The 17,064-nt window shown below is 46.8% G+C and overlaps 1 protein-coding gene and 1 long non-coding RNA gene across 7 annotated transcripts in view; one reads left to right on the top strand and one right to left on the bottom strand.

Annotated features, from left to right (window-relative positions):
• LOC720058 (zinc finger protein 525) overlaps nt 1-17,064 on the top strand; it is a 55,684-nt gene that overhangs the window by 30,073 nt on the left and 8,547 nt on the right. For 2 of the 6 annotated variants that reach the window (XM_077981302.1, XM_077981301.1), the window contains exons 1-2: nt 14,145-15,548; nt 15,715-15,716. In XM_077981302.1, the coding sequence (XP_077837428.1) occupies nt 15,407-15,548; nt 15,715-15,716 (144 nt within the window). In that variant the 5' untranslated portion in view covers nt 14,145-15,406. Of the gene's footprint in view, nt 1-12,220; nt 15,576-15,714; nt 15,717-15,992; nt 16,002-16,735; nt 16,744-17,064 lie in introns of those variants that run through there. The other 4 variants (XM_077981303.1, XM_077981300.1, XM_077981298.1 and 1 more) reach the window with 4 other exon arrangements.
• Nucleotides 12,732-15,921, bottom strand: LOC144337322 (uncharacterized). The gene is made up of 3 exons (XR_013410296.1): nt 15,219-15,921; nt 13,232-14,154; nt 12,732-12,793 (listed from the first exon to the last, which is right to left on the bottom strand). It is a non-coding gene; the product is annotated as an uncharacterized LOC144337322 (long non-coding RNA).

Here is a 17,064-nt window from a genome sequence, read left to right as displayed (position 1 = left end):
GGGCCTGTACTATGACATCGGGTATTCTTGCCTGCCCAGCTCCAGCCCCTTGAAAATGCGCTTCTTCGGGATGCAGGGGTCTTACTCCAAAGCCCCCTGTGATTGTGTGGGCCAAAGGGATCAGGAGACTGGGAGAGAGCAGTAGAAAACCTGAGACAGAGAAAAGAAGAATGAGAAAGACCGTAACAGATGGCAACGTAGAGGATGGGTGAGGGATTTGCTGAGAGACAGCAAAAATGAAAAAAAAAAGAAAAAGAAAAAAACAGGAGGGGAAAAGCAACTGGAGAAATGTAGAGAAAAGCTAGATGTACAAAGAGATGAAGGACAGCAAGGTAGGGAGAAGGGCAGCAAAGAGGGAGGCTCATCAGAGTGAGGGAGAGGAGGAGGGATTTGGAGCCAGGGCAGACAGAGCAGAGTGGTGCTGTTAGTGAGGAGAACAGAGGGGAGAACCACAGCAGGGAGGACACCTGGGGATCTGGGGTGCTAGAGAGTGGGGACAGGGGGGTTTAACAGGGAAGATAAAATTTAACAGGGAGAGCAGAAGAGGTGCAGAGATGGGAGAAGAGGCAGAAATACATGGAGATTGAGGATGATCGAAAGATTGGGGAGAAGGAGCAACAACAGGTTAAATAAGTTGCGAGGATGGAGCAGAAGAGGTAGAAAAGAAGAAATAGAGGGAAGAAGGGGATAAACAGCAGAAGAGGAGAGGGGTACAAAATGAGGAACAGAATTCCAGGGAAAAAGAAAACAAGAGCTAGAGCGAGAAGGGGAGAATGAGAGATATGTACAGAATTAGGGAGGGAAGCACAGTAATGAAGACAGAGGGGCTGAGCGCAGTGTCTCATGCCTGTAATCCCAGCAATTTAGGAGACTGAGGCAAGGAGATTGCTTGAGTCCAGGAGTTCAAGGCCAGCCTGGCCAACATGGTGAGAACCCCACCTCTGCCAAAAGAAAAAAGGAAATTATCTGGGTGTGATGGTGCACACCTGTAATCCCAGCTACTCTGGAGGCTGAGGCAGGAGGATCACTTCAGCCCAGGAGGTCCAGGCTGCAGTGACCCGAGATCATGCCACTGCACTCCAGCCTGGTCAACAGAGCAAGATGCTGTCTCAAAAGAAAAAAAGGGGCAGGGGACTTCATTGGATATGATTAGTTGTGATATGTTGACTTCTATGTATATAATCTAATAACTTAAAATTTGTTTATATAGATGAGATTGAGAATTTTAAAATTCCTATCTCTAAGGCATGTACATTCTATAAATCTTGGCATCAGAGGTCAGCTTCCACTTGGAATCCCTATTCAGCCCCAGGGTTCTGTCTTAATTCACTTGTTAGACATTCTCTTTCCTTTTCCCAGGGTGGAATAGGAAGTGGGGCAGTGAAGTGAGAGAAAAAAATCACTTTCTGTTATCATGTAATAGTTTTAATTTAATTAATTAATTGATATTTTGAGACAGAGTCTGGCTGTATCGCCCAGACTGGAGTGCAGTGGCGTGGTCTCCTCCAACTGCAGCCTTGCCCTCCTAGGCTTAAGCGATCCTCCTACCTTAGCCACCGGGGTAGCTGGGACCACAGGTATCAGCCATCAAACCTGGCTAGCTTTTGTATTTTTTTTTTTTTTGTAGAAAAGGGGTTTCACTATGTTTCCCAGGCTGGTCTCAAAATTCTGGGCTCAAAGAATCCTTCTGCCTTGACCTCCCAAATTACTGGGATTACAGTTGGGATTCCATAGAGGAGCCACTGCACCTGACCTACATCGTCGTTTTTGTTTGTTTGTTGTTTTTGAGATGGGATCTCGCTCTCATCCAGGATAGAGTGCAATGGCACAGTCTCGGCTCACCGCAATTTCCGCTTCCCGAGTTCAAACGATTCTACTGTCTCAGCCTCCCGAGTAGCTGGGATTACAGGCATGAGCCACCACGTTTAGCTAAATTTGTGTATTTAGTAGAGACGGAGTTTCTCCATGTTCGTCAGGCTGGTCTCGAACTCCTGACCTCAGGTGACCCGCCCACCTCAGGTGACCCGCCTACCTTAGCCTCCCAAATGCTGGGATTATAGGTGTGAGCCACCACGCCCAGCCCATAGTACTTTTTAAAAGGGACATCAGGGTGCAGTGGCTCACGCCTGTAATCGCAGCACTTTGGGAGGCTGAGGTGGGTGGATCACAAGGATCACAAGGTCAGGAGTTTGAGACCAGTTTGCCCAACATGATGAAATCCTGTCTTTCCTAAAAATTCAAAAATTAGCTGGGTGTGTTGGCACACGCCTGTAATTCCAGCTACTCAGGAGGCTGAGATAGGAGAATCACTTGAACCCAGGAGGTGGAGGTTGCAGTGAGCCAAGATTGTGCCACTGCGCTCCATCCTGGGTGAGAGTGAGACTCCATCTCAAAAAAGAAAAATTGAAAAAAAAAAAAAAAAGGAACATCAAAGCCAGGGGTGATGGCTCATACATGTAATCCCAGGACTTTGGGAGCCAATCACCTAAGGTCAGGAGTTCACGACCATTCTGGCCAGCGTGGTGAAGCCCCATCTCTAGTAAAAATACTAAAAAAGTAAGCTGGGTGTGGTGGTGTGCACCTGTAGTTCCAGCTGCTCGGGAGACTGAGGCATGAGAATCGCATGAACTTGGGAGGAAGAGGTTCCAGTGAACCGAAATGGTACCACTGCACTGTAGCCTGGGTCTTCATCTCAAAAAAACAAACAAACAAAAAAATAAAATAAAAAGCAAAAGAGACATCAAAAGTGCTTTTTTTCTCATTGTGTAATAGATTTCCTTTTTTTTCTTTCTGATTCCTCTTCATTTCTTTCTTTCCTTATTCTTTTTTTTTTTTTTTTTTTTTGCAGTTTGAGATAAATCTTAATTTTAAAAATTCCTTTTTAAATACATAATCACTTCTTCTGAAAGATGCCTTTGTGGCATCCAAAAATCACCTCACATCGTTCCTTTCTGTACATGTGTATGTTCTAGTTATTTTCCTGTTGACATCTGAATTTGTTAGATTTCTTAAAAACAATTTCAAAGTAGTTTCTGTTTGAAATTAGTTGTGTCTGTTTCAGATCGAGGTCTGCATGCTTTCTACTCTTTATTATTTATTGGAAACCTTTAACATCAAAATGTAGTTTAACCAGTTAGTCTATTTTTCAGTTTTCTTTCCTTATGTCATCTGTCAAAATCTTGAGCTGTGAGCTATTAAGTGCATGTTTCCCTCAAGGCACCTCTGGTCTATGTGGACAAATGTTGAAAGCCCAGCTCCTCACTGTGGCTCCACAGCCCTGTGTCCAGGGCCCCTGCCAGTGTCCAGCCTCCTCCTGGGAGCTTGCCTCCATCTCCTGACTCCCTCTGCCCCAGGCATATTGCTTTTCTCTTTTCCCAAACATCAAAACCCTTCCTGTCTCAGGTCGCTGTCCCTGCTCTTACCCTGTGTCCCTAAATGATCATGGCCCTGTCCCTATCTCCTCCTTCAGGTCTAGGTTCAGAGCTGTCTCCCATGCCCTCCCACCCCCACCTGAAGTTCCCTTTGCCCATCAGTCTTTTTCATGTTACTCAGATTTTATTATCTCTGCATCAGTCATATCAGAAATGCTCTTTTTATTTTTTTAAATTTTTTTTTAGACAGAGTCTCACTCTCATCCAGGCTGTGAGTGCAGTCTCGTGACCTCGCTCCCTGCAACCTCTGTCTCCTGGGTTCAAATGATTCTTGTGCCTCACCCTTGCAAGTAGCTGAGATTACAGGTGTGTGCCACCACACCCGGCTCATTTTTGTATTTTAATTTTAATTTTATTTTACTTTTGAGTCTCAATCTGTTGCCCAGGCTGGAGTGCAGTGGCACGATCTTGGCTCACTGCAACCTCCACCTTCCGGGTTAAACCGATTCTCCTGCCTCAGCCTCCCGAGTAGCTGGGATTACAGACACCCACCAAGCCCAGCTACTTTTTGTATTTTTAGTAGAGATGGCATTTAACCATGTTGGCTGGGCTGGTCTCGAACTCCTAACCTAAAGTAATCCACCTTTCTTGGCCTCTCAGAGTGCTAGGATTACAGGCCAGAGTCACCGTGCCTGCTCCTATTTTTGTATTTTTGTTTTTTTTTTTTTTTTTTGAGACGGAGTCTAGCTCTGTTGCCCAGGCTGGAGTGCAGTGGCCGGATCTCAGCTCACTGCAAGCCCCGCCTCCCGGGTTTACGCCATTCTCCTGCCTCAGCCTCCCGAGTAGCTGGGAGTACAGGCGCCCGCCACCTCGCCCGGCTAATTTTTTTTGTATTTTAGTAGAGACGGGGTTTCACCGTGTTAGCCAGGATGGTCTCGATCTCCTGAACTCGTGATCCGCCCGTCTTGGCCTCCCAAAGTGCTGGGATTACAGGCTTGAGCCACCGCGCCCGGCCTATTTTTGTATTTTTAGTAGAGACAGGGTTTCACCATGTTGGCCAGGCTGGTCTCGAACTCATGACCTCAGGGGATGCGTCTGCCTTGGCCTACCAGTGTGCTGTCATTACAAGCGGGAGCCACAGTGCCCACCCAGAGATGCGTTTCTGCATGGATTATTTTGAGTATTTTGTGTCTCCGTTCATTGGAGGATACCTGTTTCCCATCTTGGCCACAGGACAACTGCAGCATCTACTCTGGGGTTGTGGTTCAGATGCTGAGGTGTCCTCAGGGAACACTGAGGCAAGTGTGGGGATGGTCCCACATTTCTTCTGGAAATTTCAACTCTAATTGGTCTGAACTTCCTGTGGCTATTTATTTCAGTCAAAATAAGAGGAGAAGGCCTCACTAAGGTCAGAAAAGCCCAACAGACCAGACCTTGTGTCCTCTGGCAGTGCCAAGGCATCCCCATTTTTGTCATCTGTCACTGCCTCACTCCAGCTCCCGGGTCTTCCGTGCTCTGCACATCACCAGGGCCCAGTTTGGCCATTATGGGCAGGGGCTTTGCCACCAGCAGGTGATGCGCTCAGAGTCAGGGGTCCTGGATTCCCTTCAGGAAGGGTGGGGAGAAGATCAGGGTCCTGAAGGGCATGAAGGACACACCTCTACACAACTAGTTCTGTTCTGGAGGATCTGGAGGCTCCATGACTTCAGGAAAGATTCTTCCAAGGATCTTCAAACGTCAAATATTTCACGTTAAAAGCTACGGACCTTTAATTCTGAGCCTTGAGATGAAGGTGGTCATGCAACCAAAGTCCAGTGGCATGCAGGCGCAACTTTTTTTTTTTTTTTTGAGACGGAGTCTTGCCCTGTCACCCAGGCTGGAGTGCCGTGGCGCCATCTCGGCTCCCTACAAGCTCCGCCTCCCGGGTTCATGCATTCTCCTGCCTCAGCCTCCCCAGTAGCTGGGACTACAGGCGCCCGCCACCACGCCTGGCTACTTTTTTGTGTGTTTTTAGTAGAGACAGGGTTTCCCCGTGTTAGCCAGGATGGTTTCGATCTCCTGACCTCGTGATCCACCCGCCTCAGCCTCCCAGAGTGCTGGGATTACAGGCATGAGCCACTGCGCCCGGCCGCAGGCGCAATTTTTTAGAGTTTTCCTGGCCAGGCGTGGTGGCTCAGGCCTGTAATCCCAGCATTTTCGCAGGCAGAGGCAGGCGGATCACTTGAGGTCAGGGGTTAGAAAACAGCCTGGCCAACTTGATGAAACCCCCTCTCTAGTAAACATACAAAGCCATTACAAGGTGTGGTGGGGCGTGCCTGTATTCCCAGCTACTTGGGAGCCTGAGGCAGGAGAACTGCTTGAACAGGGGAGGTGGAGGTGGCAGTGAGCCGAGATCATGCCCCTGCACCCCAGCCTGGGCGACAGAGCAAGACTCCATACCAAAAAAAAAAAGGGTATACAATTCAGTTTCCTAATATCAATTAAAAAAAAAAGTTTTGACCAGGCGAGGAGGCTCAAGCCCGTAATCCCAGCACTTTGGGAGACCGAGGCTGGTGGATCAAGAGGTCAGGAGTTTGAGACCGGCCTGGCTAATGTGGTGAAATCCCATCTCTACTAAAAATACAAAAATTAGCCGGGCATGGTGGCACGTGCCTGTAGTCCCAACCCAGGAGGCGGAGCTTGCAGCGAACCGAGATCGCACCACTGCACTCCAGCCTGGGTGACAGAGCGAGACTCTGTCTCAAAAAAAAAAAAGTTTTCCTGTAAATAATTAGGAAGACTAAGCAGCCCCAGAGACAAGACCTCCTGGCATCATTGTCCCTTCTTCTGGAGTGATAAAGTAACCTTCCTTTAAGTGTATTAATCCGTCACCAGTCAAGTTGCTACAACTACTGGTCTTGAATGGAAAATGTGGTGATTCTGCTAAAGCTTCTCTGTGTTTCCCTGTGTGTGTGTGAAACATTAACGTCTCTACTTGGGAACACGGACCCCCTTCATTTGGAATTGAGGTTTCCAGGTGGCTGTCCTCAAGCGTTGTGTTCACATAAACTCTATACTTAACCATGTATTCTAAATTTTATTATTTATGGCTGACGTCAGTTTCTGTCGGATTGTAGGGGCCTCTCTAGAGAGGGCACCTGTCGCTATGTTGTAATATCACACTTGCCAAAATGACATGGATTAGCATTTTCCCCCCTTCCTTTGCATGAAGCTAATTAGCTGACGCAGATGGTCACCTCCATTACCAAGTAGAGCCACAATGAACTATGTGTGACCAAGGGTGTTGTCAAGCCCTCTTCCCTAAGGACTGATTAGTGTTTATCTTGAAAACATACACTTAGGCCAGGCATGCCTGTAATCCCAGCACTTTGGGAGGCCAAGGTGGGTGGATCACCTGAGGTCAGGAGTTTGAGACCAGCCTGACCAAGAAGGTGAAACTCCGTCTCTACTGAAAATACAAAAATTAGCCCAGCGTGGTAGCAGGTGCCTGTAATCCTAGCTACTCGGGAGGCTGAGACAGGAGAATTGCTTGAACCCAGGAGGCGGAGGTTGCAGTAAGCCGAGATCGTGCCACTGCACTGTAGCCTGAGTAACAGTGAGACTCGTGTCTCCAGAAAAAGAAAAAAGAAAACATGTACCTAAAGGGTTGTATAGAACAGTGAAGTTTCTTTCTCTGTTTTCAACCTCTCAGCTGTTTGTCTCTATTTCCCATCACATTCAGGTCTAAGGCTCTTTATTAATAAAATGGTTTTTCTTTCTTTCTTTGTTTTCATAGTGAAGATGATTTTTCATCTGGGGAAGATTTTTTTAGTTTTCATTATATTTTCTCAACATTTAAAAAGCGAAGTAAAGAGTATTTCTTGGGCCTGGCATGGTGACTCATGCGTGTAATCCCAGCACTCTGGGAGGCCGAGGTGAGGAGAGCAGCTATTTCTCTTACAGTCTCCTGTTTCTGCAGAGGAGGAGGAAGTAAAAGTTGAAAAACAGGAATGAAGTCAGTGGCAAGACCAGCCAGTGCCACTGATGACCAGACCTGGAGGTTAAAAGATTAACCCCCAACTCTAACCACATGTGCTCTCAATCTAACACGACCCTTTCACGTGGAACCACTTAGAGCTGTAAGCCCTTAAAAGGGCCAGGAACTCTTTCTTTGGGGAGCTTGGCTCTTAAGACGTAAGTCTGCTGACGCTCCCGGTCGAATAAAAACCTCTTCCTTCTTTAATCCGGTGTCTGAGGAGTTTAGTTTGCTGTTCCTCCTGCTACATTTCTTGTTTCCCTGACTGGGAAGCGAGGTGATTAAGGAGGCAGCCCCTTAGGCCGCTTAGGCCTGCCCTGTGGAACATCCGTGTGGGGGACTCCGGCCAGCTTGAGCAATGCGGATCCTGAGAGCGCTCCCGGGTAGGCAGTTGCCCCGGTGGAAAGCCTGTCGGAGCGGTGCACAGCAGGCCCCCACAGAGAATCAACCCAGGGGCTGAACACTGGGAAGGAACTGGCACTTTAAGCCTGGAAATCTGAAACTTGGTAACACTGGTCTTTGGAACTTGTCCCCTCCATTTGAGTAGAAGTGTGGCCTGATCACCCACGGTGTGCCTGTACCAGCACCTTGGTTTTTGACTTGACTTGAATTGCTTGATACTTTGGATTTGGTTTTGACCTGGCTTGGATTTCTGGATACATTGATTTTGGTTTTGATTCTCGTTTGGTGTAAACTGAAAAGGTGCGTGTGTGCCCTTTTTACCCGTTCTTTGTTCTGTGGTGTGCGTGTGGTGTTAGTGTGTTTTGTCTCGAGGAAACATGGGTCAGACACAAAGTAAGCCCACTCCGCTAGGAACTGTGTTGAAAAATTTTAAGAAGGGATTTAGTGGAGACTATGGGGTTGCTATGACACCAGGAAAACTTAGAACTGTGTGTGAAATAGATTGGCCAACATTAGAAGTGGGTTGGCCATCAGAAGGAAGCCTAGACAGGTCCCTTGTTTCTAAGGTATGGCACAAGGTAACTGCTAAGTCAGGACCCTCAGACCAGTTCCCATACATAGACACTTGGTTACAGCTGGTGCTAGACCACTCACAGTGGCTAAGAGGACAGGCAGCAGCAGTGCTAGTAGCAAAGGGACAGATAGTCATGGAAGGATCCCGCTCCACCCGCTGAGGGAAATCAACTCCTGAAGTTCTGTTTGACCCAACACCAGAAGACCCATTGCAGGAGATGGCACCAGTGATCCTGGAGGTGCCTTCCCCTTACCAGGGAGAGACGCTACCCACTCTTGAGCCCACAGAGCTTGCATCTCCCCAAGACAAACATATCCCTAGGCCACCCAGAGTAGACAAGAGAGGATGTGAAGCCTCAGGAGAAACCCCTCCCTTGGCAGCTCGACCAAAACTGGGATGCAAATGCCCCTGAGAGAGCAGCGGTATACCGGGATAGATGAGGATGGGCACATGGTGGAGAGGCGTGCTTTGTGTACCAGCCCTTCACCTCTGTCGACCTTCTCATCTGGAAAAACAATACCCCATCCTATACGGAAAAGTCACAAGCTCTAATTGATTTGCTCCAAATTATTATCCAGACCCATAACCCCACTTAGGCTGATTGCCACCAGCTGCTCATGTCCCTCTCTAACACAGATGAAAGGTGGAGAGAGCTCCAAGCAGCAACCAAGTGGCTGGAGGAACAGGCACCGGCTGATTACCAAAACCCCCAAGAGTATGTAAGGACCCAGTTCCCAGGAACCGACCCCCGGTGGGACCCAAATGAAAGAGAGGACATGCAAAGGCTGAACCGACACAGGGCAGCTCTCCTGGAAGGATTAAAGAGGGAGCCCGGAAGGCCACAAACATTAACAAGGCCTCTGAGATCATCCAGGGAAAAGAAGAAAGTCCAGCACAGTTCTGTGACAGGCTATGTGAGGCCTATTGCATGTATACTCCCTTCGATCCTGATAGCCCTGAAAATCAGCGCATGATTAACATGACTTTAGTCAAAGCGCAGAAAACATTAGAAGAAAAGTGCAGAAACAGGTTGGGTTTGCAGGGATGAATACGTGACAGTTATTTAGAAATAGTTAACCAGGTGTTTGTAAACAGGGACGCAGTAAGCCATAAGGAAAACAGCAAAGAGAATGAACGTTGGGCCCGGCGAAACACCAACCTGTTAGCTGCAGCAATCAGAGGGGTCCCCCCAAAGAGGCAAGGGAAGGGGGGCCCCAGGAAAGAGACTCAGCCTGGCTGTCAGAGCTTGCAGCATAACCATTGTGCTTATTGTAAAGAAATAGGACATTGGAAGGACAGATGCCCTCAGCTAAAAGGAAAACAAGGTGACTCAGAGCAGGAGGCCCCAGACAAGGAGGAAGGGGCCCTGCTCAACCTGGCAGAAGGGTTATTGGACTGAGGGGGACTGGCTGGGGGGTATAACGGGGAAGAGAGAATTTAACAGGGAGAGCTCAGGAGGTGCAGAGATGGGAGAAGAGGCGGAAATAGATGGAGATTGAGGATGATCTAAAGATTGGGGAGAAGGAGCAACAAGAAGTTAAATAAGTTGTGGATGGAACCCAGCTAATTTTTGTATTTTTAGTAGAGACAGGGTTTCAGCATGTTGGCCAGGCTGATCTTAAACTCCTGACTTCAGGTGATCCACCCGCCTTGACCTCCCAAAGTGCTGGGAAAACAGGCGTGAGCCACCACACCTGACCACCCATGTATTCTTGATTGAAAAAATTTGCTTATGTCTTAGTTCAACTTTCCCTGTTTTCTTTCCTTTTCTTTTCTTTTTTTGAGATGCAGTTTTGTTCTTGTTGCCCAGGCTGAAGTGCAATGGCGGGATCTTGGCTCACCGCAACCTCAACCTCCTGGGTTCAAGCGATTCTCCTGCCTCAGCCTTGCTGAGAAGCTGGGATTACAGCCATGCGCCACTACGCCTGGATAATTTTTGTATTTTTAGTAGAGACGGGGTTCCTACATGCAGGCCAAGCTGGTCTCCAACTCCTGACCTCAGGTGATCCGCCCACCTCGGCCTCCCTGTTTTCAAGGTCAGTAGTTGTGTGTTTACACTGCTGCATTTTGTAAATGTTACTGTACTTTTCTCATAAGGAAAAATTAAATGTTAGGAATTAAAGGCATCAGAACCTTGCAAAAGAAGTTTCTTTAGCCCAGGTATGTGAAAGATGCTTCTCTAATTCTAAAGGATAGGGTGATAAAGACCAACCCTCCCCATTAGCCCTTCCAGCCCCCCATGTAAGAATTCAGGCACATCTTCATACTCATCTCAGACCTTCTCAGGGTAACTCTGTGAAAATGTTTTCACTGTGAGGATAGCACAGCTAAATCCAAAGCAGGTCATTCAGTCCCCGGCAGGGAACCCTCCACCGGCTTCCTGTGTTCCCTGGGACAAAAGTCCAGCTCTTCACTGTGGCTCCACAGCCCTGTGTCCAGGGCCCCTGCCAGTGTCCAGCCTCTGCCTGGGAGCTTGGCCCCATCTCCTGACTCCCTCTGCCCCAGTCACGTTTGCTTTTCTCTTTTCCCAAACATCAAAACCCTTCCTGTCTCAGGTCATTGTCCTGCTCTTACCCTATGTCCCTTGGCAGCTCATTTACGATGCTGTCCTGCCCCTTTCTCCTCCTTCAGGTCTAGGCTCAGAGATGTCTCCCATGCCCTCCCACTGCCATCTGAAGTTCCTCTGCCTGTCAGTCTCTATCACATTACTCAAGTTTATTATCTGTGTCAATCACATCAGAAACTAGGACTTTAAAAAAAAAAAAAAAAAGGTCTCACTGTGTCCTCCAGGCTGTGAGTGCAGTCTCGTGATCTTGGCTCACTGCAACCTCTGTCTCCTGGATTCAAGTGATTCTTGTGCCTCAACCTCCCAAGTAGCTGAGATTACAGGTGTGTGCCACCACACCCGGCTAATTTTTGTATTTGTATTTTATTTTAGAGTCTTATTCTGTTACTCAAACTGGAGTGCAGTGGTGTAATTTCAGCTCACTGCAACCTTCACATCCCAGGTTCAAGTGATCCTCCAACCTCAGCCTTCTGAGTAGCTGGGATTACAGATGCCCACCAAGCCCAGCTACTTTTGTATTTTTAGTAGAGATGAGGTTTCACCACATTGGCCAGGATGGTTTCGAACTCCTGACCTCAAGTAATCCACCCACCTCGGCCTTCCAGAGTGCTAGTATTATAGGCTTGAGCCATTGCACCCGGCCCAATTTTTGTATTTTTAGTAGACACAGGATTTCACCATGTTTACCAGGCTGTTCTCGAACTCCTGAGTTCCAGTGATGCTTCCACCTCAGCTTCCTAAGTAGCTGTGATGACAGAAACACAGACGTGCACCACCGTACCTGGCTAAGTATTTGTATTTTTGGTAGCGATGGGATTTCACCATGTTGCCCAGGCCGGTCTCAAACTTCTGAGCTCAAGCAGTGTACCCACCTATGTCTCCCAGAGTGCTGGGATGACAGGCGTGAGTCACCACATCCAGCCTCTGCATGGGGTTTGGTCAGGGCTGGGTCTGTGCTCTGAAGGGGAGCTCATTGCAACCCAGCTCCCCACTGCTGCAGCGCGTGTAGGGGCTTCTCCAGAAGGGGAGTGGGAGTTTCCTATAGGGGTTTATCATCCCTGGTGTGGTGGGCAGCAGGAGGGACCGTACTTCCTCAGACTGAGGTCTCCTTTGTATGTGTGGTTGTGTTACAGGGAGGGGGTGTGTTGATTCTGAGCAATAAACAGCATATTTTTAACATTCAGGATTGATTTCTAAAGACTCTTGGTACGTGAGGAAGAAACCCTGAGGAAGAAACCTGGAAAAGGAAGAGGAAAGCAGAGGAGTCAGGGATGGCTCCTCCTCAGGTGAGATGATATTCTCGGTGGATTGTTGTGTCTCCTTCCTTTCAGAAACGCTGGGCCTTGGAGTTGGGAATCTTCTCTGAGTCTGAAGCGTCCTGCCTGACAGGTTTGCTCACCCTCACCCATGCCTTCCCTCAGTCCCTCTCATCTCGCTTGGATTCCATCTCTCATGACCCAGTGACATGAAGTTGGGAAGAGGCTGCACTGGGCATGGGCCTGGGAAGGGCTCACACCAGACATGGATGGAGATGTGGTGAGGGTCCCGTGGTGTCAGTGCTGTTGGGCAGCAGGGATTGTTCAGGGGCCACATCTGGATGCACTGTCAGCTCTCTGTGGACGAAGATTAGAGCAGCTGCCAATGGAAGTCACGTATTAATGTGCACAGAGAACATGGTAAATTCTAGAAAAGAAGACCAATAAGGGGAAATGTTTTCTGCCTGATTTTAAACTACATTTTTAGGTAATTGAGTGAGCCTGACCAACTTGGAGAAACCCTGTCTCTAGTAAAAATACAAAATTAGCCAGGCATGGTGGCATGTGCCTGCAATCACAGCTACTCAGGAGGCTGAGGCAGAAGAATCACTTGAAATCGAGAGGCGGAGGTTGCAGTGACCTGAGATTGCACCATTGCACTCCAGCCCAGGCAACAAGAGCAAAACTCTGTCTTAAATAAATAAATAAATAAAATGGAAATGAATGATACATGAATGATTCCATCATCATGTTAAGAATATAGAATCAACATAAATAATAGCAGGAGATTCATTAAACTATTCTTAGCACATTACGCTTATGGAGACAGTGGTGTTACTATGGAGAGACTTGTGAAGCAGACTTTTGGTAAAAATGGTTATATTTTTTCTCAAATATGGGAGCAGTACTTATTTTTTTTTATTCTAGAGGATAAAGCCATACTCTCATTCCGCCTATTATTATTATTTTTGTTATTTGTTTCTGAAACAGAGTCTTGCTCTGTCACCCAGGCTGGAGTGCAGTGGCATGATCTTGGCTTACTGCAACCTCTGCCTCCTGGGTTCAAACGATTCTCCATCCTCCAGGCCAGGCGGTTGAAAGGGTGATTGCTTCCTCTAGGAAGCGGCGTTTCCTGTCTTCTTAGATCTGACAAGATTCCCCCCTGCCCCCAACTGCCAAAGTATCCTTTTCCAGCAAGATGAAATTCTTCTTCAGTTAAACAAAACTTGCTAATTTTTGTATATTTAAAACCTATATATTTGTGTACATATGTATACACGTGCGTACATATGTATACATATATGTATACACGTGTGTACATATGTATACCTACATGTATGCGCGTGTGTATGTGTACACATATGTATACGCGTGTGTGTGCAAATATGTATACACGTGCGTGCATGCATACACACGTATACACGTGTGTGTATGTATACACATGTGTATGCACGTGTGTATATGTGTATACATATGTGTATGCACGTGTGTATATGTGTGTACATATGTGTATACATGTGTATATGTGTATGCATATATGTATACGTGTGTATATGTGTATATATACATGTATATGTGTGTATATGTGTATGTATATGTGTGTATATAGACACCCCCACACATATATACATACACATACATATATACACACATATGTATATATTTTGAAAATCTTTTATGGTTTGAAAATCTGGGACAAATGACAACCCTTTGTATTAACATTTAGTTTTTTGTGAATCTGTGTAGGTTTTGTTATGTAGCAGGACGAGCCGCAGACAAAACCCCTCAGACACTGAGTTGTAGAAGGAACGGCTTTATTCAGCTGGGAGCCACGGCAAGCTATCGTCTTAAAATCTGAGCTCTCCGAGTGCACAATTTCTGTCCCTTTTAAGGGTTCACAACACTAAAGATTTCACATGAAAGGGTCGTGATTGAGCAATCTAGGGGATACGTGACAGGGGTTTCATGCACTGTGTGGTCAGAGTGAAACAGAACAGAGCAGGGAGTTTCATAATGTTCTTCTATACAATGTAGTTGATTTTTAACTACTAGGTTTAGGCCAGGCAGGCCCAGGCCTGGTTTTGGGCCTGGTGCTGGGCCGCCTGTCTGGTTTCACTTCCTTGTTTTTTTTTCTTAAAACAGGTACTGAGTATAAAACAATGTGAGAGGATCTCTCTCTTCCCTCAGTTATTTTGTGAACATTTACAAAATGGATTTTGTACTTTGAGTAATTTTGTTTTCATGTATTTTATTTTGAGATGGGCTCTCACTTTGTTGTCTAGGCTGGAGTGCCCTGGTGTGATCGTAGCTCACTACAACCTCCACCCTCAGGGTCAAGCCATCCTCCCATCTCAACCTTCCAAGTAATTGGAACCACAGGTGCCTGCCATCACACCTGGCTAATTTTTTATTTTTTTGAGATGGAGTTTCTGTTGCCCAGGCTGGAGTGCAGTGACGTGATCTGGGATCACTGCAACCTCTGCCTCCTGGGATCAAGCCATTCTCCTGCCTCAGCCTCCCACGTAGCTGGGATTACAGGCATGTGTCACTGTGTCTGACTGATCTTTCACTGTGGGCATTGTCATCTGTGAAGACATCACTCGTGCTTGGTCTCATCTAGATACTGAATGTCACTTGGTGTGTCCATAAAAGTTTCAAACATTTCTATAACAGAAACTCTGCGTTGATTTTTTAATTTATTTCTTGTATTTTTTACAAACATAAGAAATTCATACTGACAGGGTGTCTTGACCTCTTCAAAAAGTATAATAAAGACATCATGTGAGGCCAGGTGTGGTGGCTCATGCCTGTAATCCCAGCACTTTGGGAGGCTGAAGCAGGCGGATCACAAGGTCAGGAGATCGAGACCATCCTGGCTAACCGGTGAAAACCTGTCTCTACTAAAAATACAAAAAAAATTAGCAGGGCGTGGTGGCGGGCACCAGTAGTACCAGCTACTTGGGAGGCTGAGGGAGGAGAAGGGCGTGAATCCGGGAGGTGGAGCTTGCAGTGAGCCAGGATCATGCCACTGCACTCCAGCCTGGGCGACAGAGTGAGACTCCATCTCAAAAAAAATAAAAAGAAAAAAGACGTCATGTGGTGAAAAATCCCTTACTTGGATTTGTCAGAACATTCACTACAATTAAATCCACGCTTTCCCCTCTCTCCTCTTCTCATTTTCTGTAAAGATAAGAACTCCTCCCATAACCATTTGGTTAAAATATGTTTTCATTTCAGGGTCTATTGACATTCAGGGATGTGGCCATAGAATTCTCTCAGGAGGAGTGGAAATGCCTGGACCCTGCTCAGAGGACTCTATACAGAGATGTGATGTTGGAGAATTATAGGAACCTGGTCTCCCTGGGTGAGTTTAACTTCCCTCCTGGGGATGTGCCCTTGTGAATCTTTGCATTTTCTCTTGTTTCTCTTGGGTGCCACATCCTTGCTTGACTCAAATGGAAGCCATATTGATTTTGAAATGAAAAGCTTCATGATGTAGCATCTGGACTTTCACTGTCCCCTTTGTTTAGACGTTCTGCTTTCTTCATGATACCTCAGTGGGGGCTTCAGGACTAAAGTAGGCATAAAACTTTACAGCAGGCTGGGTATGGTGGCTCATGTCTGTCATCCTGGCATCTTGGGAGACTGAGGCATGTGGATCACTTTAGATCAGGAGTTCGAGACCAGCCTGGCAAATATGGAGAAACTCAGTCTCTACTAAAAATACAAAAATTAGCTGGACGTGTGGGTGCACACTTGTAATCCCAGCTCCTAGAAAGGCTGAGGAAAGAGAATAACTCAAACCTAGGAGGCAAAGGTTCTAGTGAGCTGACAACACACCACTGCACTCCAGCGTGGGTGACAGAGCAAGACTCTGTCTCAAAAAGCAAAAATAAAACCTTTTGGCAGACTTTAAACATCTCCAGTTCCCTGTTTGCTTCTCCTGTGCTTTCAATTCAGTAGTTCTTGGAAGAGAGCTCCATGTCCACATATTACATATTACAACGTTCCCCAAGCATTCAGAAGGAGGCAGTCAGTGGAGCAATTAGTGAAATACTTTCCTAGATTCATCTGTAATGTCTTCCTTCCTACAGAAACGTAGGGCTGGGACTCTAGAAAAGCTCCAGCACGTCATGGTCCTTTCTTTTTATAAGCAGGAGTCTCTTTCTGACCTGCTGTCTCCATGTTGGAGCAAGAGAAAGAGCCCTGGACGGTGGAGAGTGAAGTGAAAATAGCAACAAAATCCAGCTGGGAGGGAATGTATTACAGGTGTAAAGGCAGGTAAGCCCTGCCCGCTCAGATGGGCAGAGTGGAAGTTCCACCTTCCAATAGTATGTGGAGAAACTCTGCAAGTGGGAGAATTCTATGGGAAAATAAAAGTTTAAATCCTGAGATCTTTGAAAGGACGTCTTTCTTTGCCCTTGCTTATCTCTCCGCTCTTTCTTTTCTTATGACAGAGTTTCACTCTGTCGCTCAGTCTACAGTGCAGTGGTGTAATCTTGGCTAACTGCAGCCTCCGCCTTTCAGGCTCACAGGATTCTTGTGCCCCAGCTTTCTGGGTAGTGGGACTGCAAGCACTCACCACCATGCCCAGCTAACTTTGTGTTTTTAGTAGAGATGGGGTTTCACCATGTTGGCCAGGCCAGTCTCAAACTCCTGATCTCAAGTGATCCACCTGTGTCGGCTTCCCAAAGGGCTGGGATTACAGGCGTGAGCTGCCATGCCCAACCATTGTTATTATTGTAGATAGTTTTGTCTTTTAGTTCTTAGTAAACATGTAAGTGGTTGAAGCATGATTCCAGGGTGAATATAACAACCACGTTAGTGTCCATTCCTTTCAGTATGCAGAAGTGAAGTGTGTTGTATAGATATTTGGGCCA

Source organism: Macaca mulatta, chromosome 19 (assembly GCF_049350105.2).
Source record: "Macaca mulatta isolate MMU2019108-1 chromosome 19, T2T-MMU8v2.0, whole genome shotgun sequence".
NCBI classification, from domain to species: domain Eukaryota; kingdom Metazoa; phylum Chordata; class Mammalia; order Primates; family Cercopithecidae; genus Macaca; species Macaca mulatta.
The sequence above is the reverse complement of the archived record's forward strand: the minus strand, read 5'-3'. Positions and strand labels throughout refer to the sequence as shown.